General features: G+C 39.0%; 1 protein-coding gene across 3 annotated transcripts in view; it reads left to right on the top strand.

Moving 5' to 3' along the window:
- The first annotated feature begins 2,946 nt into the window (after positions 1-2,946).
- The window catches only part of EIF2AK4 (eukaryotic translation initiation factor 2 alpha kinase 4), a 38,581-nt gene continuing 20,443 nt past the window's right edge, over positions 2,947-21,084 (top strand). For 2 of the 3 annotated variants that reach the window (XM_058838897.1, XM_058838906.1), the window contains exons 1-19: positions 2,947-3,439; positions 4,988-5,103; positions 6,224-6,326; positions 8,883-9,056; positions 9,909-9,989; positions 10,439-10,587; positions 10,880-10,995; positions 11,652-11,809; positions 12,211-12,746; positions 13,128-13,237; positions 13,748-13,905; positions 14,251-14,663; positions 15,395-15,464; positions 16,541-16,624; positions 17,574-17,696; positions 18,151-18,255; positions 18,517-18,574; positions 19,271-19,350; positions 20,878-20,979. In XM_058838897.1, the coding sequence (XP_058694880.1) occupies positions 3,287-3,439; positions 4,988-5,103; positions 6,224-6,326; positions 8,883-9,056; positions 9,909-9,989; positions 10,439-10,587; positions 10,880-10,995; positions 11,652-11,809; positions 12,211-12,746; positions 13,128-13,237; positions 13,748-13,905; positions 14,251-14,663; positions 15,395-15,464; positions 16,541-16,624; positions 17,574-17,696; positions 18,151-18,255; positions 18,517-18,574; positions 19,271-19,350; positions 20,878-20,979 (2,889 nt within the window). In that variant the 5' untranslated portion in view covers positions 2,947-3,286. The remainder of the gene's footprint in view (positions 3,440-4,987; positions 5,104-6,223; positions 6,327-8,882; positions 9,057-9,908; positions 9,990-10,438; positions 10,588-10,879; positions 10,996-11,651; positions 11,810-12,210; positions 12,747-13,127; positions 13,238-13,747; positions 13,906-14,250; positions 14,664-15,394; positions 15,465-16,540; positions 16,625-17,573; positions 17,697-18,150; positions 18,256-18,516; positions 18,575-19,270; positions 19,351-20,877; positions 20,980-21,084) is intronic. The other variant, XM_058838889.1, reaches the window with a different exon arrangement.

The following is a 21,084-nucleotide window of genomic DNA, read 5'->3' as shown; positions in this document are numbered from 1 at the left end:
TTTCTTCAGTTCCTTCATCGGTACAGAATAATGACCAAGGAGCCAGGCAAGACCTAATGTTTACTATCTACAGCCTACAGTGCGTACCCTCTGCGTTGTCTTTGCATAGATCTGCATGGTCAAGTAAAATTGAGTTGTCTAAAGGAAAAGGTCCTCTGGACATAGGATGGTCCAGGTTTGACTTAGGCATGGAGCAGAACAGAAGTGGTACGACTGGAACTTTGAAGGACAGCGTGGCCAAAAAAGAAATGTTTTCCTGATTAAAAGTAATTTAAATATTAAAATGTTCACACCTGCATATGCTAATAAGCTTAATGAAGTACATGCTACCACATAAATTACTATTACTCAACTCTCTGCTTAGACCCTGCTGTAGGTAATGTAGAAGGAGAGGAATCAGATTGCACTGTATGTAAGGAGGGTAGACTTGCTAGGAAAAAGACTCTAAAAGACCTTGGAGGCAGTTGTCGGGCTACTCTCCTCTCCCTCCTTCCAAGTGGAGATGCTGTCTTGGTAAGCGTCTACCTGCTATTATTATTACCCAAGTTAACACAACGTTATCATTAGAGCTCTATCCCAGCTAGTGCATATATTCTGATATTATTATATATATTATATTATTATTATATTCTGTTGCTGCAATAAATCAAATTTGTTGTGAATCTGTGCTCAGTAGTTCCCATTGAACATGACCAGACATGTAATGCCAGTTTGGTTACAATCAGAATAAGCCTAGCTGCACACAGCCCTTCTAATCTCTGGAGACTAGCTGGAATGCAAGAGGTTTTATTTTCTGCCAAATTTCTTACTCTTAACACTCAGAACCTTTTCCCTCTCTCCTGCACTTCACATAGGAAGGCTGACTTCCCCTCCACATGCACATGGGGAAGTGAAAGCACATTATTACAACTCAATTAAATTTAATTTGCTATAATTAAATTTTAATGTTGCGGGATGGAGTTTTAAATTTTGTCTTAAAGTTTGGAAGGGAAGCTTCTGTCCAGATGCAGTCTGGCACACGTTTGGGGCAGGTGGATGTTCACTGTATTCCAGTAAATCTGTGCTGAGCATGTGAATACTCCCTGCAGTTATGTAATTTGGTTTAGTTCATGTAGGTTTTCACAAGGTTAGCTAGCAAATCCAGAGCACTGAAAAAAGGTTGTCTCTTCTTCTTCATCAAATTTTCTCACTCCTGCTGGAGTACAAGACCTTTAAAAACAAAGTCTCAGTATGTTTTTATGATTGTGTTATTTTACTCTTTCTTCTTGGAAACAATGAATCATTATAGAAGGAATTAAGGGGAAAAATAGCTTGAAGTAGACATCTGGGCACCTAGAATATTTCATCTTAACTGGTTGAATTTTTGCCAAGTCACAAAGTAGGGGAAAGTTAGACAGCTTTAAAAGGCATACTGTTACCTGGCCCACCCACTGCTGTACAGTGTAACAGGGGAGAAATTTCCCATGTGCTGGGCTGTGTGTCCCACACCACGTGCTTGGGAAGTATAAACCCACAATTGCTGTTAAAGGAAATTTTGCTGACATTTCCTAATTGCTTACTGCATCATGCCTTCTAACTGGCCATTCTTGCTGTGTCTTTGTGTGGGAGAGAAGATAAATCTGTGGTCTAGGCACTTTTATTTCCAGTCTTTAACACAGGGAAACTTTTTATTTATTACATACAAACTGATAACAAGCATACCCAACTGCACCAGAGGAAACTCCAGTGACCAGTTACAGTGCCCCAGGTCACAGCTGACTGAGCAAAAGGACGTCTCTCTTGTTGCTAGATAAACACTAAACATCTTTGGTCATGCATTTCCCACCAAAACAAAAAGCAGATGAGATAGAAAGACCCCACCGCTAAAGATACTTTCTAGGAACAGTGAGCAACAGACTGGCATCACAACAGTGATACAATTTAACACTTGGTTTTCGTTTGATACTAAGGATATTTTAAGTGCAACTGAAAGATAAAGTATGCATGGAACAAGCTTTTAATTTCAGAAGGACAAATTGAGGGCTGTAGAAACCGATCATTAGTGTAAATGATCTCTCTGTAACAGAAGTCTGTACTCAAAGGTCAAGGAGTAAAGTCAAAGTCACCAAAACTCCATTCATATATCTGGGTGCATGGTAGCAAGCTGCAGACTACTGAAACATTTTTCTTTGCCTGGGGATTACTCACCTATTAGATAACTTTGTGTGTATGAATTTACTTGGGGTTTCTTTATGAAGGTCCCAAAACTTTAAAGACTCCATCTTGGGGCAGTCCTTAGTAGTAGCGACCATGTGAAGTGTCTGAAGGAAAGCACATTTTCTTCTCTGGTTATCACTGCTCCCCTGACAAGCCCCGGGTGCCTCTTTCTGGCAGGTCCACCAAGGACACCCAGCTACCTCACTTTTTATTTGCAGTCCAACCGAAGACATTTTGCCCTCCACCTGCTATTACTCACTACAGCAATTGTCGGTGGGAACCGTTCTACAGTTTTCACAGGAACTTGTATCGTGCCCAAGCTCTACATTAAATCTATTATGAAATTCGTGGTTATTTTTTCCCTTTTGTGAATCTTTCTCAAGGTCAGTTTAAAAAAAAATCTACACAGTATCCAATTGTTTTTGCTGCGTATCTCTGTAATGTAGATATACCTGGAGGCATATCTTGAGGGAGTTCAGACAGGACACCAGAAAAGGTTCTTCACCCAGAGGGTGGTTGGTCACCGGAACAGGTATCCAGGTTAGTGGCCACGGCACCAAGCCTCACAGAGTTCGGATAGTGTTCTTAGTCATACTGTTTAGTTCTAGGGAGTCCCGTGAGGAGCAGGGCGTTGCACTCAGCGATCCTGATGGATCCCTCCCAATTCGACGCGTTCCTGGAGATGAACGACTGGGCCCCAGGCGGCGCCGGCGAGCCCGACCCCCAGCTCCTCCTGCCGCCGCGGCGGCGGAGGCGGTGCCGGGCCGCGCTCGGGCTCCGGTCCCAGGGCGGCAGCGCGGGAGGCGGTGCCGGGCCGCGCTCGGGCTCCAGTGCCAGGGCGGCAGCGCGGGAGGCGGTGCCGGGCCGCGCTCGGGCTCCAGTGCCAGGGCGGCAGCGCGGGAGGCGGTGCCGGGCCGCGCTCGGGCTCCGGTCCCAGGGCGGCAGCGCGGGAGGCGGTGCCGGGCCGCGCTCGGGCTCCAGTGCCAAGGCGGCAGCGCGGGAGGCGGTGCCGGGCCGGGGCCGCCCCCGCTCCAGTGCCAGGGCGGCAGCGCGGGACCCGCCATGGCCGCTGTGCGCCCCCGCCGCTGACATGGCCGGGGCCAGCGGCGGGCGGCAGCAGCCGGCGGAGCTCCCCGCAGAGCCGCCGGAGAGCTACCAGCTGCGGCAGGAGAACGAGCTCCAGGTGCTGGAGTCCATTTACGGGCAGGACTTCCAGGACCTGCGGCAGAGCCAGGCCTGGAAGGTAGCGAGCGGGGTCCGGGTGCAGCGGGCCGGGCCGGGTCCTGGTGCGGAGCGCGGTTGGCGCTGCCTCGCTGGTGCCGGTGCTTGTCCTCCTTGCCTGACGGCGCGGCCGGCCGCCTTCGCGATTAATTCTCGAGACAGAAGCGCTCGAGTGCTGTGCTCGCAAATTGCATTTTAATTAATTGTCAGGCTTATTTAAAAATTGCCTCTTAATTCATTCCTTAACCTACTAATTACATACCTGCTCAATGAATTCATCTCGTCGGTATACATGATGATATTTGAATAGTTGCTACATGCTGTGGTTTTGTCACAGTGCACCTATTTCCATGATAATAATTTTTGCTTTCATTTTTAGAGGTTTGGGGTTTTTTTAATTGTAACTAGTTAATGGTTGGGTCTGGTACTCACTACTCTCTTTCATTTGTCTTTTGTGTCCACATCAAATTGATATTTCCTTTCCAGCTGTGTCCACGATATTGTTTTCCTGTACCTGGAGATAATGGTCACTCTGTTCTGTTTCACAAGTTCACTTTTACTCTTGTTTCTTTTTGCATTCTTTTGTCTTGAATGTCTGCAATATATCCTCTGCTTTCTTCTGTGTCAGAGACTTGGTCTTAATTTTCTTGCAGCAAGTTATGACTTTTTTTCTCTTTTTATGAAGTTTGGTAACAACAATCTTAGTAATTTGTTGGGTTTTCAGTAGAGTTCACTGTGTATTGAAGATCATATCTGACATCCTCTTCACTTGACACATTCTACTCCTTGCTAGAAAAGCAAAGGGGATAGTTACCATCTGTTTCTGTATTTGTTATTCCGTGTGGTCTTACTTCCCTCCCTGTTTTTCATGTTACTAAGGGCTGGGTTGTTTTGTTGTTGTTGTTTATTGTTAAACGTAATTGAAAAGAATAAGTTGGGAATGCTTATATGGGCATATTTTACTTTATTGTGGTTTTGAGTAGGTGATTTGGACAGGGTGGGAGTGGGGAAGGCTTGTTAAAATTCTGGTTTATGGCAAAACACAAACTACAAAAAACCCACCATCCATTTGTTTGGCTGTATAAGACATATATATATTAATGTGACATTGTGGTCTGCTGCCATGTCAGAAAATAAAATAATGCCTGGGTTAGTAACCTAAACACAAAAGAAAAATGCTGGTTTTATAATGAAAGCTTTAATTTGTGATACAAATAACCTGTGTTAAGTTTATTTATTTTTTCTCTACTGCTATCTTACAGTAAGCAGAATACAAAAGTTTTATTATAGAACCTAATTTTTGCTGAGTCTGAATCATCTTTCTGATGACTGTAGCTACACTTATCTGAAGAAGCTGTAAAAATGTACTGGATAAACCATGGTAGTCAGGGGACCATTTCACTCCTACTGAGCAATGTCAACACATTAGTGTATTTTTTTCATGGTTTGGATAGTCTAAGCTGTATTCTACTATAATATAATATATTCTATATACTATAGAGTTGTGTATTTTCATTAAGACAAAACCAAACAACCCTTATCAATCAGAAGTTTTGTTTTGCATTTTTAGGTACGACAGCCTCCTGAAATTAATTTAGTTCTGCGTCCTCAGGGATTGACTGGTGCTAATGAAGTGTATGCCAAAGTTGACCTGTGGGTCAAGTGTCCACATACTTACCCTGATACGTAAGTGAATGTAAAATACAACCTTTTTTCTCTGCTTTCCATAGTGAAGTGTAAGCTGAAAAAACATGTAGTTTTATTCATCACTCTTAGTCTTGCTTTCTGCACATCAGTATTTATTAATCCTGGGGTATTTTATAATACACAACGTTAAATTTTGACACCTGAATTGGACTTAGTCTTTTGTTCAATGGAGAATAGTTGGGATGAGTTTGACAGTGCAAAACTGCAGCCCCAGTTTGTAGCTTGGAGGTACATAAACACAGGTACCTGCCATCATTTTGGGGCCCTTGTTAAACTTCTTCAACTCCTGACTCTTTCACCTGAGACAGACCGAATCTCCTTCTTATTTAAAGCCATCTGTTGTTCTGTTTTCTGTTGGATTAGCTTTGGAGAGAGTTCTCCATAGAGAGTGTAGAAGGAGTTGCAGGTGACCAGCCTACCCCAGCATTTTGTGTTGGCAGGTGATTTCTGAGTTGTGTTACTCTGTGCCCTATTTTATCCTTGTAGCACTGATAATTCAAAACATAACTGCCTTCAGTCCATCCATTTGTGCTGTAGAAGGGAAATGCTATTCCTTACTAAGCGATAGCTCAGTTATACCCTATAACAAGGACGTAACAGCTACTCTCATTTTTTTTTGTTTTAGTTTAAAATAACACACCTTCAGACATTTTGCTTGTTTATTTTAAATACTTTTTCAATCTAGATAATATTTATTTATTGCATTTGTTTCTTGGGGTTTGTGCAACCTGTGTGATGGAGATAAATAAATTATAAGCATCTGAATATTGTGTTAGTAATGTTTTAAATGGCTGGCTCACTAAGTTAGCGGTTAAGAGCTGAATTATTAGAGTCTGCAGGATTTCTTTGGTTGTTCTACTGTTAAGTGTTACCAACAGGTAATCTACAACTGGAAAATTTGATGATAGGGAATATAATACAGTGTTTCTGACTTACCTGTCAGAATCTGTTATACAATGTCTTCTGCTTCTGAGCACTGACTAATTGCCAAGTGACTACAAATTTCATTCCTTTTCCCTCACAGTTTTTATCCAAATCTTGTTTTTTACACTCAATTTTTCTAATGAGGACTTCTTTATGTTTTCTTGCTGTCCCTTAGAGTTCCTGAGATAGAACTAAAAAATTCCAAAGGCTTGTCAAATGAGAAAATAAATGAACTAAAATGCAGGCTAGCTGAACTGGCAAAACAGCGCTGTGGGGAGGTAAGAGCTTTTCACTTCCTTGAGAAATAGACTCTGGACCTGAATAGTTCTAAAGATGTATAGTATAATATAGTGGAATACATCCACATTGGAAGTGCTAGTTGCATTGCTTTTAAGGAAAGAGGGACTATCTTTCTTAGGAATGTTTCTAATTAATGAAAGTTCAGACTATGGACGCTCTCAAAATCCAGTGCATGTATAAATACTGCAAGCTTTATTCCTGTTTAAAGGAAGATATTTGGCAAAAAAATAAAAAAAAGGCAGTGCTAACTGTTAAACTGTGAGCTTTCTGCACTTTTCAGATTAATTTGGGTATCATAAGAGGCCATATCTGTTTAAGCAAGCAGTAGTTACCTGGGGAGTTTTTCCATGTGATCTTGCTCACCTAATGCTGAACTGAAGGGCAAGAGACCTTCCTTCCAACACCAGCTCAACACTTCATAGCACAGTCACTCCATGCCATTGTGCCATTTTTATTTCTGTGTTTAGGAGTAGTGATACTTGAGTTTCTCTGGAACTGGGTAAAAAGGGAAAGATGGGAAGCTTAGGCCTTTTATCTATTTTAAGGGTTTCTATACATCTTTGGATATGTTTAGTATTAACAGTGCCTTTCTGTTGTTGTTGAGGACTGCAATGATTTAAAGAATTACAAGGTAACAAAGAATTTTTGGTCAAAAAAGGGTTTTTGGCATGTTTCTCATTGTTATTTGGAAGTGTTGCAGGTGAACACATTTGAATAGCTCAATTTGCCTTTTTAAAAATGAGAATTACACAGCTGTGGACATTATAATAGACTGAAGTGGGATAATATTTTGCTTTCACATTTCCAAGCCTGTCGACTTTACAGGTTTAGGAAGAGCTATCTGTCATTCACTCCTGCCGCATCAAGCCCTTTTTCCTATTTGAATACCATACTTGTATTTTGATTGCCAATTTTTCTGCAGTTATTTCAAAATAACTGTTTTAGCCAGGTATGTTCTGTTCAACAACCAAAAATTTCCTCATATTTTTCAGTATCTTTGGAAATTAGCAGTTTAATAATGTATTCTGGAATTTAGAGGTGGGGTTTTTTGCTTGCTGTTTGTTTTTTTCTAATGGCAGCGTTATGGACAATTCATAGAAAGTACAAGGGTTAAAGTCTCTAAGTAACTGCAAAACCATGCAATATATACTTGGTCTGCTCAAAACTGACCACAAGAATTATTAGTCCCAGTTTGGTTTCTAATCTCATTGAAGGGACCTAAAAATATCTCATACATTTTTCTAATGTTGATTTTCCAAAGAGAGAGTCATGCTTGCTCCAGCAATGTGTAGATGTGGTTGTGAGTTACATGTATGGCAAGCATTTTGTGTGATAGCATGTGCAGTTGTCCTGAATTACTTTATCTGCAGCAGAAGGGAGATAACTTTTCTCTCTGCCTTGACAGATAGTCCTTGTTAAATTGTATTTTGTGATACAGAAAGTTTGACAATACCTCAACCACCTGTTCAAACTGAGCAGCAAACTGTTGGGGTTTTTTTAATTATTGAGTTTTTTCTTGTTGTTTTTTGGTGGGTTTTTTTTATACATATGTGTATACATATGTGTACATGGAATGATTGCCTTGCCATCTGAATAGTAACAGTCAGTTGTACGTGTCAGATTTATGCATATTGTGCTGTTCTTTCTATTTTGGACTGCCTCCTGGCTTCCTTCTTACTTTCAAGCAGGGATTTGGAGTCTGAGAATCTTCTAAATGTCACCCTGTTAAGGCAGATGGTACAACTTAATGTGGCTGATCTCCCAGCTGTACATGCAAATGCTGCTCAGTGGTGCTGCTGACTGCAGCTTTGTCCTGTCCTATTCTTTAATTTTGGAGCTAAAATGGTCTCTTAGCACTGTGGATTGCTTGAATTAAAAAGGAGATGCTACTAGACTGCTGAAGCTTAAGCCCTGACAGGTCAATAGATCATCAGTACATACACAGTTCAAGTAAACAGTAGATGGAAATTGATTCTAAGCAGCAAACCATGTAGCAGAATTCAGCTGAGCAGAGTTTTCAGTGCAGTTTTCATTTTAGTTGTTGTGGTTATATGAATATGGAATGCCTTATGTGACTTTACAGTCCCAACTGGGGAACTGCTTTGCAGAGGAAGGGTTGGATTTGTGGTTAGCAGTGAAATAATAACTATTTCATAGCAGTAGGTGCAGTAACAGATAAGTGTGAAGGATTTCTTCTGTTGTACCTCGTATGTCATAAACCTTATCTTTGGGAGCAGAAAGATTATGCCTAAAAGAAGATTAGAAAATTATTTTTAAATTTCACTTTTCTGTTAGAAAAATAAGATGGCTTAGGTTGTCTGGCAGTAATTTTTGCCATCTTTGCTAATGCAGTCAGGGATTTGTCCTGTTACAATTTATTAATAAATAAATTCTGAAAAAATAGTGAAATATGATAGATTCTCCCTGATAAATAACAAAATTGACAGTAATGTTTCTGCTGTGTTGCTTTTTGGAGTGCATATCATTTGTCTATCATTTGACTCTGCATGTCATTCATACTTACTTTCTTTCAGGTGATGATATTTGAACTAGCTGACCATGTACAGTCATTTCTCAGTGAGTATAATAAACCACCTTCCAAGTCTTTTCATGAGGAAATGCTAAAAAATCATCAAAAGGAACAGGAAAGATTGGCTCAGGAGGAATTGCGTAGGGCACAAGAAGTTAAAAGAAGAGAGGAGCAGGAGGTAAGAGAAATCAAAGTATGAATGACTGTATATTCTTAACATAACCATGATTTTAAAATCCCTGTGCATAATGCTGAGTTTTAGTGAATTATTAACTTGTCAGACCTGCCAGTATGAGTAGATCAATATTTATTATATGAAGTATCTGCTGCTGTAATTGTAATGTTTTAATGATGTGGCTTTAACCCAGGGAAATATTTATGCCTGAAACAAACCTAAATGTTGGTTCCTGAGCCTATAAAAATCACTTATGAAAAGGACCTTTTACAAAATCTAAGCAAATGTTATTTAGTATTAACTAAGCAATTAAGTGCATTCCATCTTAAACTAGGAAGTGTTAGTCAGGCAGACAGGTATTGATACCTTCTTTCACACTTAGGATGACCTGAGCATTTGCTGTGACAGGCACCTCTAGAGAGCAACAAATTTAATCTGGAGAGGTGAACATCCTTCACTAGAAATGAGGGGATTCATCCAAGTCTCAGAGGGGATAGTAGTATGAAGTCTCCACTCTGTGGGAAATATGGTTAGAATAGCTCTGGTTTTTAAAAGATCGTTTGGATTTATCTCCCTGTCTTTTTTTTGTGTATGTGTGTCAGACTTTATTGTTGGGTCTGGCAGTAGAAGTAATTTACAGTTCCATTCTCCTATATCATACAATTAATGCTGTTGACTTCTTCAGGAGAGCTAATTTGACTTCTGTTTTTTTGTTCTTGTGACACATCCTCTAAGTCCTTTTCCAACAATTCCAAAAAATCAGGTTCATAGCTTTTTGACTTTTAAATCAGGGTAAGATTTTAGCAGCTGCATTGCATGTACTGTTTCATCTCTAACAACTGAAATTTATTTTAGCAACGTGAAATCCTTAACGAGATTCAGAGAAGGGAGGAAGAGAAAAGGGAAGAAAGAAAAAAGAAAGAGATTGCCAAACAGGTATTCTTTCTAAGCAGGTGTGCAAAAAAAAAAAATGTAGTAAGCTCTTCCCAGTACTGTAACAGTACTTGTAAAAATTTGAAATTTTCTTGGACATCTTATTCAGGGCTTGTAGTAGATGTAAATTAAAATGGGTTCTTGATTGTTTCTGGGGTTTATTTTTGGAATATACTAGCATCTTGAGTGTACCAAGGTGGATATTTTCAAACAGACATAGAAAAAAGCTTGCATGTTAATGTTTCCAAAGTATTTACATTTTTGCCATGGACAGTGCCAAAATGTACTTTCTGAAATCTGAGCTCTTTTTCCTTGGCCTCATGCATACATTTATTATGGAAACATATTTCTTCTGTGATTTGCATGACTTCATAGAATAATAACTATGTGCTTGCATATTTTGATGATAGGAGTGGCTTCCGTACTTACTTGGTGTTTTTCCTGATTTATAGGAACGTTTGGAAATAGCTGCTCTGACAAATCAAGAAGACTCTCACAGGAGAGATACTGCAGGACATAGAGCTACTTCACGCTTAAATGGGAGCTGTTTGGAACATGGAGTGAATAATAAACACCGACCAAATTCAGCTGGACGTTCAAAGTATGTCAGTTTGCATGTGGATTTTTTAGATTTATTTATATATTTATTTAGTTAGTTCCAAGCATTTGATTACAAAGTGAAATTTGAAGGCAAGAGAATAGTGTGCCATACTGTTGACCTGTTCATTTTGGTTTCTTCCTTGCCACCTTCCTCCCTACCTTCATTTGTGGTGGCTTAACTAAGCCATGTGCTGTGGATGACTTGTGAACTTTCCAATTTTAAGGTTTGTATTCAACTCCTGACTTTATACTATTGTTCTCAGTTGGAGAAAAATGTTCTCTTCACATTGCAGACGAGAACGCCAGATTTCTGTTAGTAATAATGAAGAGTCCCCTGGAAATCATGAAGTTCTGAACTTCAGCACAAGTGGTGCTGGACAGCTTACTGTCCATAAAGGAAGATGTCTGGGTAAGCAAAATTGCAGTTGCAGCTTGAAATGCTGGGGTTTGGGATGCTTTCAGTAACATGTCAAACCACTGATAAGCACAGAGCTCGAAATGCATGCTTACTGTCTTTCCATTGCTGCTGATAGCAATGGCATTAAAGCAGCAGGTTTAGCAAAAACATTAATACAGAGAGGAAACTTTGAGCTGTAACATCTCCATGGAGTGCCCACGTGGACAGACCATCAAATGTTTTCATTGTGTTTTCAACATAGCATTTCCTCAGTTGATGGACAAACAGCCTGAAAGTCTCTCGAGAAAGGAAAATTCTATTATTTTGCAGTTTGAGGATGAACAATTGTGTTACTATGTGTAGAGCTTGGCATTTGCTAAGCAGGAAAGTTGTTCATTTGTTAAAACTGATTCTTGAAAATGTGCAGCAGTTTTTTGTCAATATGCAATTGTTTTCATTTGAGTACTGTTATATAGCATTCAGTCTCATCAAGCCTGATATTTTCCATGCCTACCATATAGATACATGTCTTGTCTACTTGTAAGTAGGTTCATGCTTCTAAATTTAGAAAACAGGCTTATTGGTATTTATTAAGCATTTGCAGGAGCTTTTGTCAAATCCTGAGAAACAAAAGTAGTCATGTTCCTCTTCTCTCCTTTTGTGTATAGGCAAGGATGAGCAGCTTGGTAAATCTGTCTACAATGCCTTGGAAATTCACAGTGGAGACTTTGTTCTAATATATGAGTGGGTTCTGCACTGGCAAAAAAAGATGGGAAAGTTTCTTACAACTCATGAAATAGAAAAGATTGAGAAGTCTAAGAAACAGGTAATGCCTATATTTTGCATTTGGCTTAGTAAAGATGAAGTGAAGTTCAGTGCTTTTCTTTAGGCTGCTAGTTTAATATAAACTTGAGAATGGTGGTAATGAACTTGAAAATGCTAATCTTTTAGAGTATCTGCATGAAAGAAGATGAGTGTATTTGGGTATTCAAGAGTTCCTTTACAATAATAAAAATGCAAGAAAGTGTGTTTGCAAGTATGCATAAATAAAATAAATATTGAAATTCTGAAGAATTCTGTTAGAAATCAAAGCTGTACTTCCCCAGTGCACAGTACTTCCTTTTTAGAAAACTATGAGGATATCATAAATACTCTGTGTTACATGTTTTATTAGTAGTGTGCTCCAAAATATGACAAAATGCATGTTCTGTTTTGTTTCCCTACCAGCTTCAGGGAGCAGAAACAGAGTTCAGCTCACTGACGAAGCTAAGCCACCCAAACATAGTACACTACAAATGTATGAACCTCAAAGAAAGGGATGACTCAATTGTGGTGGATATTTTAGTGGAGCACATAAGTGGTTGCAGCCTTTCTACATACTTGCACAAAGAGACTCCGGTTCCAGTTGAGCAGTTGCGCCATTATGTGATCCAGATACTGTCTGCTCTCGACTACTTGCACAGTAATTCAGTAGTGCACAAGGTCCTTTGTGCTTCCAGTGTCCTGGTAGATGCTGAAGGAAACATCAAGGTCACAGACTACAGCATTTCCAAGCGCTTAGCTGACATCTGCAAAGCTGATGTTTTTGAGCAGACCAAGGTTCGTTTTAGTGAGGATGGTCTTCCCAACAAGCCTGGAAAAAAAGGAGATGTATGGCGTCTGGGCTTGCTTCTGCTTTCACTCAGCCAGGGCCAAGTAACCAAGGAATTCCCAGTTGCTGTTCCTACCAATTTACCTGCTGACTTTCAAGACTTTCTAGAAAGGTATGTTTGTCATATTCTTGTATCTTTTTGTCTTTGATTTTCCTTTTTTTTTTTTAAGTTTTTTTTTCTTTTTTAGTTTTTTTGAGGTTTTTTAGTTTTTTGAAGAATAAATAAGTCCTCCTATTTTGTTAGTTGTAGTTTTTATAGAAGAGGTTGATCTCATGGCTCAGGCTGCTAATCTGGAATTTGGGAGATCAGGTTTGGTGCTCTCTTTTTCTCTGCTCTGACACCAGCTGTATATCGCTGTGGATAAGCCATTTAGTCTGTCTTTGCTTCTGATTCCCATCTGAATGATGGAAGCAATAATTTCTTAAATATAATAAGAACTCTTCTAACATTTATGTCAGACATGAAATGATTCTCACTGTGGTTTGCTAACAGGTGTGTTTGCTTGGAAGATAAAGAAAGATGGACTCCTCAGCAGTTGCTACAACATAGTTTTATAAACATTCCACGAATAAAAATACCTGTAGCTGAAGAAAATCTAGATGGTAAGGAATTTGGTTCTTCTTGTATTCTGCTAAGTTAGTGGAGTATATGCTTGCACTAAGAAAAACTGAGCTGTGCTACAGCTTCACAAGACTGCACCGTGTTACATTAACTAACTTAAAAGGTAGTGTGATCTTTAACTTCTCTGTCCAAGACTGGCTGGGGTGGACTGACTACTATTTTTCCTTCTGTAGAATCAGCTCATGCTTTAAAGAAACCTGTAAACTCATCTACCTCCTGCATGGTGTAAATATACACTTAACTTTGTCCTTGGAAAATGGTGTTCCAGTGAGACTTCTTTCCTTCTTACATTCTTGTTAAAACCATTCCTTTGTCCAGCATAATTCATGTTAGTAATTAAAAACTGTATTAAGATTTGTGCTTATACTAGAGCTTTACACAGCAGAGTACTTGAAGTTTTTTAGGTTTTGTCTCCTTCTTGCTCCTTATTTGGCAATCCCTAGTGCCTTATCCCCATATTGCCAGTGATGGTAACTTTGTCTTCATTGCAGATTCAGCAGGTATAGATTACATGGAGACAGTTGTACCCAGCAGTCGGATATCCAGTGCTTCATTCTTCACAGAAACACAAAGACAATTTTCACGATACTACAATGAGTTTGAAGAGCTAAAATTACTTGGTAAAGGGGCTTTTGGAGCAGTCATCAAGGTATGGTATGAAAACTGTTTCCTCTGTGGAAACCTTTCTGGGGATATGTTTGTTTTCTGTGAAGCAGAACAATATATTGGATGGTTTGCATGGTTTTATTTACTGTCTGCCAGTGTGCTGTGCCTGTGTTGAGGTTTTTATCTGGAACTGAATAGTCTGAAAAGTTTCTTGCAAGAGGTTGCTGGGAGACTGGGAAGCAGCCTCTCAGTATGGGGAACCTTGCATTTGAATTGTAGTCATTTTCCAGGTGAAAGGAGGACTTCCTGTTTCATGAAATTATTCTTCTGGCTCTGCTTGGTAAGGCATTTGTAAGCATTTGACTTTGGATTAATTTGGATTTTTCAGGTGAGAAATAAACTTGATGGTTGCTATTATGCTGTGAAGCGTATTCGCATAAACCCTACCAGCAAGCAATTTCGGAGGATTAAGGGGGAAGTAACGTTACTTTCCCGCTTGAACCATGAAAATATTGTGAGGTATTACAATGCTTGGATAGAAAAACATGAAAGTCCCCTTCCCACCGTGTCAACATCTGAAGCAACCGAAGAGAGAAAAATGCCCCTCAAAGCCGGTCCCTACATCCTTTCTGCTGAGGAGACAAGTGATGTGGAAACTAATGCTCCTCCTCCGTGTTTGACAAGTTCAGTTGAGTGGAGTACTTCATGTGAAAGATCCTCCAGCAACAAATTCAGTGGAGCTGATCAGGAGTCCAGTGATGACGACGATGATGGTGATGGCGTGTTCTCACATTCAATTTTGTAAGTAGGCTTCAGTTTTGCCACTACAGAGGGAGCATGAGCAGAATTAGTTTCTCTAAGTTCATGTCTTAGCGTCCTTGTTTCTTTTGTCAGAAGTAGTTTGCTGTATTTTTATTCTGTCCTCTTGTTCAAAAGTGTATTTGCCAGCACTCAGCCAGGAAGAGGAAATTTTCTAGCTAAGAATTGTCAATCTGTGGGGAAAATGTTTGGGTGTTGGCTTCTTGAAGCTGCTTATTTGTGCCAGAATGCATGACTTCTTACCTTATGTTTGACTGTCTTTTCCAGCTTTGAGAATAAAGTTTTTTAATAAAGAATAACAAAGATTACAAGTCTTGAAAAATATCAAACTTGCCCTTTTTTATTTTGGTTTTTATTGGTGTATTCCATACCTTCCTCTGTGTATGGTTCAGTTCTCTCACTCAGAATGATTTTTTGTGTAAGTAAGTAAACTTATCTCAGTTTTGCTTATTGTATGTAGCAATTAAATTTTACTGATACAAATATATACCTTGCTTTTTTGAACTGGGCTATCAAAGGAAGTGTTTCTTTGTAAGCAGGATGCTTTTCTGGGTATTGTTTTGTTTTGTTTTTTTGTTTAAAGTGTACTGAAAGTCTTCAGCAGAAGTTTAGATTTTTTTTTTCTCCCCCAAAATAATTTCCAAATACTTCAGTATATAATTCTTGGTATGCAGAACTTTTGAGGTTTTCTTTCTTTCTCTTTCTTTAAACAGGCCAACCACAGATTCTGAAAGTGAAATAATTTTTGATAACGAAGATGAAAATAGTAAAGGTCATTCTCCAGTAAGTGTGAAGTTAGTGAAAATGAAAATATAATAATCTTTGACAAGTAAACAGGTCAGTTGGGAAGTTTTATTTCACTTCTGCTGTAAGTATATAAACATAACCTTATATGTCTGTTAGAGTAAGTGTTGTGCCATTGTGAGCTGCATCTCATAGAAATCGGTCTGATGCAGCTAATCTGGATTCTGTTTCCTAAAGTGTTTCTTGAACTAAATATGAGGGTTTTTTTAGTCATGACCCAGGTTATTATTGCAAGTTTCTTCAATATGTTTATGATTTAACTGCCATATGGATTACATGGTCTTAGGCCTCTCAAATTTGAAATTCTGTTCTGCCTTTAGACGCTTTTAACCAATATATCTGTTCATAGCCACTTTTTAAAGCAGACAATATACATATTGTTGCAGAGTGAAAGAGAGGGGAAGTCAGTATAATGACTAAGGTTTTAGGTGATTGTGTCACAGCACTTGCTGTGGACAGTCAGTGCACTGTATCTCTACAAAGCTAATGCACACTCTTCTACAGCATCTACAGCATGTCATTGCCAATCCTGATGATCTGTAACATGCTTTTATTTAAAGCTACATCTCCTGTCTCTTTCTGTTACAATGTACATTGGCATGAAAAAGTTTTCAGTATATAATTTAATAATATGGCAGTGCATTCTTATGTCATTGTACATACATATATACATACAGGCATACACACAGTACCAAAATTATTGGTTGAAATAATAATAAATAATTATTGCATTATTTATCAAGCAAACGTTCTATCTTTTAGTTTAAAATATTTTATTTTTCTCTTTTTTTAGTGTGACACAGCTTGAGATGTAGGGTTCATCTAGTTCTTCCAAAATTCTTTTCCTTCAGTCTAATGATAGCAAAATGCTGCTCGTTTTCACTTTGAGAGATTACAAAAATGTCATTGTATTATTTTTCTATTTTTCAAACCTGTCCATAGAAGTTTAGTTCTCATCAGTGTATTCTAGCCATTAAAAAATAGTAGTATGTGTAACAAAAAAGTCTGCACAGCTTCCTGTAGCTAACTGTTGTGTTACTTTTATTGTGATAAAGAATGAAGAAGGCAATGAAAAGAATAGCCATGGAGGAGAAGACAGGACACCAGTTGTTCAGACTGTGCATTATCTGTACATTCAGGTACAAATGTGCTTGTAAAAAGGATACTGTTCATTTTAGTTTGCAGAGAGTAGTTGCTGGTTTTCATGAGAAGAGTAATGACCTTTAAGAATGCAAACGAGTAAGTTCAGTGCTGATTTTGCAATAGCTTGGTTTTCTGAAGGCTTGGCTGGTGGAAGGCTCTGTGTAGTGCACGTGGTTAGTTATGGCTTCCAAGGCTCTGTATTTGTGCCTGGAGAGAGACAAGTTTTGTAGTGCCATAGTGGGATAACTGGTGTTGCTCATTGCTAACAGTATTGTGTGTGTGCTTCATTTTAATAGCAATCAGTAATCCGTAAATCCATTGTATGGCTCTAACAGTAGGCACACAATGAAACTCCTGCAGGGTTGCAGCTTCAGGCTATTCTACTGACACCTCCTTTGTGTTAGGAGCTAGTCAACTTCTCCCAGAAGCTAACTATTTATAGCTAACTGTTCTGTGGTGATGTGCAATTTTTTATAATGCACTTAGTGCTAGAGCTTGTCTGGAAGGAAGTTACAAGTAGATGGAATTAGATTTTAATAAGCGTGTTTGTATGTGTTGTGTATATTCATAATAAAAGCAGCTAATATGCCAAGTGCAATAAAGCCAGAGATTCTTTGTGGTTTGGCTTTATCACATATTATGGCTTGGCTGGTTTCACTTTGTTGTTAATGTTTATGTTAGAGAATATGCTACTCTGCAGGCTCATACTATTGTCCCAGAAAATGAGGTGGGACCCAGAAGTGAAAGCATGTTTGCAGCTAAAAGACAGCTCTCAGGAGAATTCCAAACAACTGAACTTTTTGGTGATACTGTTTGCTCCTGAGCCCAGGAGTGTGTACAGATACAAGTTTCTAATAATCTCTTTTCTATCAAAAGCTAACAGATTTGCTTTTGTAACAAAGCTGTTCTTTCTTCCCTCTGTCCCCCATGTGTGCACAACTGAAGATGGAGTATTGTGAAAAAAGCACATTAAGGGACACTATTGACCAAGGGCTACATGAAGATACCAGTCGGCTTTGGCGGCTTTTCCGAGAAATTTTGGATGGATTAGCTTACATCCATGAAAAGGTTAGCAAATATGATAGTTATGACCTGTGCATAATAACTGTGTTATGGCTCTTTATCTGTGGCTTTCTTTGTATTCATTTTGGGGTATTTATTAGCAAGTTTCCTCTCTTTGCCCTTTCCATTATTAGTCCGTACTTGGGGTTAATTATATTTTATCACAAACATGAATTTTATAATGAACCACTTCAGATTTTACCTGTTTGTTATAAGAATTTGACCATCTTTTGAAAACATGCATTAGGTGTCTGGTAGCACTGAAAATTGTTTCTAGCTTCTGGGCTACAAACTATAATCTTGTCTTCAAGACTGGTCTTCAGTGACTTCATGCAGTAGATTTCCCACTGTAGTAGAAGTATGTAATATGATTTTCCAGTCTATTATAAATACTTATAATTTGAATTGTGCTTATTGTTTAATATTCTATGGGTCTTTTTTTGTTCTTGTCTTGTAACAGGGAATGATCCACAGAGACTTGAAACCTGTGAACATTTTTTTAGATTCAGATGATCATGTGAAAATTGGTGATTTTGGTCTAGCTACAGATTATCCAGCAAATGCAGTAAGTACAGCTTGAAGTGAATTAAAAGACCCTTGAATTTGGTGATGTAATTACTTAAAAAACAAAAATAAAACATAAAAATATATTTATTGAAAAATAAAAACAAGTTAAATGACCTCATTTTAGATATCAAGAATGCTATAAACTTCTTTTAAATTTCTAAGACTCTAGAATTAAAGCATGCATAGCCAAACCAAGTGAGAACAGCCAACAGAAGCATTTCATGTGTCATTTACAATGCGAGTGTTTTGCTGATTTTAGGTGGTCTCTAAACAAGAGGAAAATCTCTCAGATGGTTCTGCTGTGTCTGACCCATCAGGTTAGTTTACATTACTACTTGTAATGGTCCTCAGCAAGCATTTATATTCTGTGGTCTTGTATACACTGTTAAAATTTCCATTTGTTCTTTAACAGTAAAACTTCTCTTTATTGAGGTCAGGGGTGGGACCCCCCCAGCCACCAAATTGGGTAGCCATGTTACAATCCAGCAGTTTTGTCTCTTACTTAAAAATTAATTTGCTTCCTCTGCTAGCCTTCTGCCATATATCAGTGCCTTCCTCATGGTGAGGTATATAGAGAGCCTGTATATGTGTTCCATCTGCATTTGTGTTTGCTTGTATAGGACAATTTCAAGACTTCAGTGTCATTTGTTTGGTTTTTGTTAGTCTGAATATGGTGTTTTAAGAGAAATTCAGTATGTGGTCTGTTTAAAGAAAAATGTAATGGTAGTGAAATTTAGTAGTAACATTAATAGTAACATTTGTGTGCTGACCTACTACAAATCTATAAAGTAAGATATAGGTTTAGCTACTACAGCTAGACACAGATACTTGACATGTGGAGTCATGTGAGAATACTTTGACTGTTTGTCAAAGTATTCTCAGCTGGGTCTCTCTCAGTAAGGACTGCACTCCCACCTAGAAGAAAGAGAGCATGAATGAGTTTTTTCTTGATATGGATGCTGCATTTCTCTCCCACTTTCTTGGAACTGGTGCTCTCATCTTTTGCCACACAGGTAACTTGACAGGGATGGTTGGCACCGCACTGTATGTCAGCCCAGAGGTCCAAGGAAGCACAAAATCCACATACAATCAGGTATGATTGGAATAGACTTAATGAAAAGGTAGCATGGAATCTAAGATGTACCAGGTATGATTTGGAGGACCTTTGTAACTGAATAGGATAGAAATCTTAGAGTCTTTAGTTAAGGTAATAAAATGTATATTGTTGATTTGGGTTTCTAGACTGTGATTGTGGGAGGTGAGGGTGTATTTTTTCCATCAAAGAGAATCCTGTTTATATGCAGAGACAAACTGAATTGCAAAGCAGGGAAATGCTTTCCAAGTGGGAGTCATAGAATTACAGAATGGTTTAGGTTGAAAGGGACCCCAAAGTTTATCCAGTTCCAACACCCTGCCATGGGCAGGGACACCTTCTGCTAGACTACCAGGTTGCTTCAAGCCCCATCCAACTGGCCTTGAACATTTCCAGGAATAGGGCATCCACAGCTTTTCAGGGTAACCTGTTCCACCCTCACAGTAAAGAATTTCTTTCTAGTATCCAGTCTAAACCTACCCTCTTTCATTTTAAAGCCATTATCCCTTCACGTATCACTGAGAAGCCTTGTAAAAATTCCCTCTGGTATTCTTGTAGCCTGCTTGAGGCTGATCTGAGATCTCAATGGAGCCTTCTCTCCAGGCTAAACAATTTCAACTCTCTCAGCCTTTCCTTGTGTGAGAAGTGTTCAATTCCTTTAATCATCTTTGTTGCCCTTCTCTGGACTTGCTCCATGGACTTGCTCTAGCAGATCTATGTTCTCCTTGTGTTGGGGGCCCCACAGCTGGATGCAGTGCTCAGGTGGGGTATCATGAGAATGGAGTAGATTGGGAGAATCGCCTTGCTCAACCTGTTGGTCATGCTGCTTTTGATGCAGCGCAGGATGTTTGGCTTTGTGGGCTGTGAGTGCACTGATAGATCATGTTGAGGGTTTTTTCAGCCTGCACCTCCAGCTTCTTCTCAGGGCAGCTCTCAATCCATTTTCTGCCCAGCCTGTATTTGTGCTTGGGATTACCCCGACCCATGTGCAGGACCCTGCACTTGGCCTTGTTGAACTTCATGAGGTTCACACAGCCCCTCCTCTTGAGCCTGTCCAGGTGCATCTGGATGGCATCTCTTCCCTCCATGTGGTCAACTGCACCACACAGCTCAGTGTCACCAGCAAACTTGCTGAGGGTCCCACTGTCCATGTCACCAGCAAAGATGTTAAACAGCTGGTCCCAGTACCAACTCCTGAGGAACATCCACTCCTCAGGTCGGTGTTAAGCTGCTGACCACAACTTGAGTGTATCCATCATTTATGTCATAGCTGTGATGATAGAAGGCTTTAACGTCTGCCAAATCTTAATGGAATATGTCTTCTAACAAAAAAGCTTTAAAAACAAATAATAATAAAAAACACACAAAAAGACACAGAAAAAACCCCAGCCCTCTCCAGCTTTAATACTGTGACATTTAACCTAAATATTTGTTTTAAACTTGGGTTTTTGTTTTTTTCCTCTGCTATGTTCATCTTCAGAAAACTGATAGGTACTACGTACAAGTTTTCATTTTTTTCTTCCTTAGAAAGTGGACCTGTTCAGCCTAGGTATAATATTCTTTGAAATGTGTTACCATCCTATGAATACTGCATCAGAAAGGATCTTTGTTCTTGGTCAGCTAAGGCTGGTAAGTACACAGAGATGAAACATATTAGTTCTATGCATCAAATAGTTTTTTAAGAGAAGTAAAAGGATGCAAAATATAGCAAAAAATGTTGCCATAGGGAGTGCT

The sequence above is a fragment of the Poecile atricapillus genome, chromosome 1 (genome assembly GCF_030490865.1).
Source record: "Poecile atricapillus isolate bPoeAtr1 chromosome 1, bPoeAtr1.hap1, whole genome shotgun sequence".
In the NCBI taxonomy this organism is placed as follows: domain Eukaryota; kingdom Metazoa; phylum Chordata; class Aves; order Passeriformes; family Paridae; genus Poecile; species Poecile atricapillus.
This window is presented reverse-complemented; position numbering and strand designations above follow the sequence as displayed.